The following is a 3,915-nucleotide window of genomic DNA, read 5'->3' as shown; positions in this document are numbered from 1 at the left end:
AGTAGCCATTTTGCCTTAATTATTAGGGGGCGCGGCCGCACGTTATGAATAGTTATCAACACTAAACGTCATCATTAATGATGTCATCGTGAAAAACGGGCCAGTTTTTCAAGATGACGTGCTTCCGTGCATGTGTCCCTTTAAAGCATGGGTCCGAGTGCTCTATTGGATTTATCCGCACCAGCTTCCGGTCGAGTTGCTAAAAATAGAGCATGAGGCCCAAGGCCGAGTGCTNTATTTTTAGCAACGAGACAGGAAGTGAGTGCGGATAAATCCAATAGAGCACGACGGAGCCATGCTTTAATTGTTTTGTAGTTATTTCTCAGAAGAATCTGACCTTATCAGTGAGTGCCACGTGTGAAACCACAATGGCACGCGGTCACCATAATGATATTCATTGAACCTTGACCACAAGTGTGCCCCACTGCACTATAGCCTGTAAGAATTATGGGTTTATAAAGCAAGCTCCTTTTTCCTCGCTGTGTCCTTCCTCACTGAGGCTGAAAGTGAGTTGGACAGGTTTTTTAGAACTTTCTTTGGAAGTCATCACTGACTTTCCAAAGGGCAAAGGGTCAAAGTTCAACTCCCAGTACTGCTATTGGAATGCTCTAAGTCCAATAGGCAATAGAGCTATGGGTAAGTCTCTCACAGCTGTATACAGGACTTAGTATGGACATCGGCAGTGCTCTAAATCCCACAGAGTACTGAGAGTATCTTCACAGTACTCTGTGGGATATAGAGCATTGAGTTTCCTTTGATCTTGAAGTCAAGTTAACTACAAAGCCTATAATAGAGTTAGACAGTATAGTCTTATACTATACCACATAACCACAATACTACTGTAACCATTACCGTAGCTATAAAGCAAGTAGTACAGTTTTAGCTATAGACCACCCAGAGTGAGAATTGTTAATGCTATGAATTTCATTAATTTTATATACGGTATCCGCCCATGCGCCATAATTGGCTGCCATTTTGGTTGGCAAGTTTGTTAAGGAAGTCAATGGAGGCACGAAGAAAATGCCTCACTTACCTGCTGTAGCTCTATCCATAGCTAAAAAGTGCTTGTTATAAAAAAGAATAGCTACCTTTAAGCTTATCCTGTGAAAGATTTGGTCAAATTCGCTCCAGAATTCTTAATAATTATAGGTTTGTTTTTACGTCGTCCCGTTTGCTCTCCCATTGAAAGTTGCCAACCAAAATGGCGGCCAGAATTTATTTCATTGTAAACCACGCCTTACAACCGTAATAGTACAGTCTTCCCACGCAAGCAATTCTCACTCTGGGTGGTCTATACATCTCAGTAGTATATAGTAGGAGTTAACCCTTTGATCTTGATTACAGCACTTTTAAGTTCTCATTTTCACCCCTTATTTCTGTGTCAGTCAGTATAGGGAGTAGAATCTAGTTGCTATTTATAGTTCATGATGGCTGGAAAAGTGCAGAACATCAAAGATGTTAATGATGATGATGTGAGGAGGTGTCTGTGGGTAGCTGAAGAAAAGGTTAATGATGTTAAAGAGGAAATAAGAAAATACAAGTCTTCTGTTCATATGACTGAGCCAAAAAAGTTAGAGTATTTTTGGTTGTCTGGTAAAAGGGAAGTGATTCAAAAGATCTGTCGTGATTCTATAAAAGAGCCTATATCTGCCAATCCTAGTGCTAGGGACAATAAAACTGGCTTAAGATGCTCAACAGTGGATCCATTTGAAATGCAATTCGAAAGTAAAGCGTCACTGTTTGTAAAAATTGATTATATTTTATTATCATACAGGAAACTTGGGAATAACATTGAAATGTCACTTCCCATTGGAGCCTGATGATGATAGGTCTGCCAAAGTACAGCAAATAATTCAGAAGCTTTATGATATGCCAAACAAGGTATTTCCATTTCAGTGCTGGTTGGTAGATCTATTCTACATCTTCTGTAGGAATATGATGACCCTTCAATCATATACAACATTGAGATTATTGAAGTGACCCCTGCTTGGTCCTATACCATACAAGGAGGGAATGGAGGGCTGGATGATGATGTGGGTCAGTATGAAAGGCGTATTATTGATGTCACCATTTGTGACAATGATTTCCGAGATTGCCATTTAGTTTGCCCAGAAGTCTTGGAAGCGGATATTATTACAGTACTGAATGAAGTCTGGGAGAATCAGTATGTAACTCAAATTAAATCTAACACCTCATTTCAATGTTTCTTTTGTAGTGTTATTAGGCAGTCTAAGCACTAGATTCTACTATGGAACCAAAACAAGCGTACCTAATTTTTAAAAATTAATTTCTTTTGATAAAAATAGGCTGATAAACATTACATAATAAATGAAACATCAAAATTTAATGTTAACAATAATTAGACTTCACATGATCAATGAAAATTTTCCTATTAGCAATAATAAAAAATGAAAAGTTGCAATGATAATAATATTGATAAGCAGTAATAAAATAAATGGCAGTTACTTAGCATGTGCTTACTGCAGTTCTCCAGTTACTTCTTTTATTCTCTTTCTTCTGTTATGACGCTGACAATAATAGATGACAGTAATGATAATTAATAAAGCAAAGAAAATAATTAATGTTAAGCCGCAGAGAGGAAGAGAGTATATCCAGTACTTTTGAAGATAGACTCCCTTTGTTATAAATGTAGCGAACAGATTCACTTTCCCTTCAAATCCAATAGTAGTGTTACCAAAAAGACACAAGTGACCACGATTGTTCTTATATCTGCTCTTTTTGGGATTTATCGGGATAGAACAATTTTTACTTGACCGAGTAAGATGGTACTCATCAACTGTGTATTTTGCTGCATTTGAATATGCTGATATATTTCCTGAAATGCTGACATTAACTTTAGTTTGATTAACTACAGCAAGAACAAAATAGAGCAGAGAAGTGCTTGGTAATGTTATTGAGAATGAATGAGTTCCATTACTACCAACACAATCTGAACTGTTGTATACAGAACGAGGTGGCTTATCTTTTGGATCTCTAGCAACATTTTTGTAGCTAATGTAATCGGCAGAGACATTACAAAAAACAAGCAATCTCATTGCACAAGAGACCCTATCAGGATTGCTATTTACCAAATCAATAAATAAATTAAGAGTCCCTCCACCACTTGCCGTATAAATAGGTTCGTGACAATCGAAATACGAAATGGAGATGGGAAGAGAGGAATGACCAGAATGGCATTTATTATAAATGTATGGTAAGACCAGGTGATACGTGCTAATATGTTCTTCAGGTATGGCATAGACAGTAGCGTAGTCCAGCGTCAAGGAACTGACGTCAACTAAATCTGTATTTGAAGTATTGAAGCAGTCCAATTTAATGGTAGTGTTGACACCAATTGGGTGGGTCTTATTCTGTGAGTCTTTTTTGTCAATGGATGGAATTAACAACAGGATCAAAATAACAGTAATCATTGAGAAACAAAGGATCGATAAAACTACCACGAAAAAGCGACAGGTACCTAAAAGGTATTAAAGACACATTAAACCAATGAGTTATAAATACCAAATTAAATAACGTACGAGTTTTCAATTGCCTTGAAACCTTGATATCATGTCTCTTACAGTAGTCTCGTAGTTTCTGTTGGTAGCTTGAACAGCCAGATTCTTGTAGCCAATCAAAAACAATTTTAATGTTGTCCTTCTTATGAAGCGATTTCTTCTCTAAGAGAAGACGAACAAGGTCACAGCGATTATCAATATCTACATGGCCTAACAATACCCCACCATTTTGCTCAGTATGCAACCTCTTGAATTTATTGTAATCACTTTCACTCATTGATGTTACTGTGGTTGCTAGCGTGAGGATAATGTCGATTTGCTTGTAAACATCATCGTCGTTAGGTGATGCAGAGCAAGGAAGCCCATTCATGTTGTATCCTAGTCTCTCCAGCATAAA

At 37.5% G+C, this 3,915-nt stretch overlaps 2 protein-coding genes across 2 annotated transcripts; one reads left to right on the top strand and one right to left on the bottom strand.

Annotated features, from left to right (window-relative positions):
* The first annotated feature begins 1,248 nt into the window (after positions 1–1,248).
* On the top strand, positions 1,249–2,384 carry LOC109590723 (uncharacterized). Its single transcript, XM_020006604.1, has 4 exons — positions 1,249–1,725; positions 1,775–1,881; positions 1,932–2,164; positions 2,216–2,384. Exons 1-4 carry the CDS (start codon positions 1,425–1,427, stop codon positions 2,238–2,240), a joined length of 666 nt encoding a protein of 221 aa, XP_019862163.1. The 5' UTR covers positions 1,249–1,424; the 3' UTR covers positions 2,241–2,384.
* On the bottom strand, positions 2,292–3,901 carry LOC109590722 (uncharacterized). Its single transcript, XM_020006603.1, has 2 exons — positions 3,540–3,901; positions 2,292–3,478 (listed from the first exon to the last, which is right to left on the bottom strand). Exons 1-2 carry the CDS (start codon positions 3,886–3,888, stop codon positions 2,478–2,480), a joined length of 1,350 nt encoding a protein of 449 aa, XP_019862162.1. The 5' UTR covers positions 3,889–3,901; the 3' UTR covers positions 2,292–2,477.
* Between the last annotated feature and the right edge of the window lie 14 nt (positions 3,902–3,915).

This window comes from Amphimedon queenslandica, unplaced genomic scaffold (genome assembly GCF_000090795.2).
Source record: "Amphimedon queenslandica unplaced genomic scaffold, v1.1 AMPQUscaffold_9589_Cont18312, whole genome shotgun sequence".
In the NCBI taxonomy this organism is placed as follows: Eukaryota; Metazoa; Porifera; class Demospongiae; order Haplosclerida; family Niphatidae; genus Amphimedon; species Amphimedon queenslandica.
Note: the sequence above shows the minus strand (reverse complement) of the source record. Positions and strands in the feature narration are given on the sequence as shown.

What these genes read in the sequence shown, in the direction of transcription:
- LOC109590723 (XM_020006604.1), top strand. Translation starts at nt 1,425, where the DNA reads ATGATGGCTGGAAAAGTGCAGAACATCAAAGATGTTAATGATGATGAT. An exon ending in ATTTGAAATGCAATTCGAAA is followed by an intron (nt 1,726 to 1,774) that starts GTAAAGCGTCAC and finishes ATTATCATACAG; the next exon opens with GAAACTTGGGAATAACATTG. An exon ending in TTTATGATATGCCAAACAAG is followed by an intron (nt 1,882 to 1,931) that starts GTATTTCCATTT and finishes CATCTTCTGTAG; the next exon opens with GAATATGATGACCCTTCAAT.
- LOC109590722 (XM_020006603.1), bottom strand. Translation starts at nt 3,888, where the DNA reads ATGAATGGGCTTCCTTGCTCTGCATCACCTAACGACGATGATGTTTAC. An exon ending in TTCAAGGCAATTGAAAACTC is followed by an intron (nt 3,479 to 3,539) that starts GTACGTTATTTA and finishes AATACCTTTTAG; the next exon opens with GTACCTGTCGCTTTTTCGTG.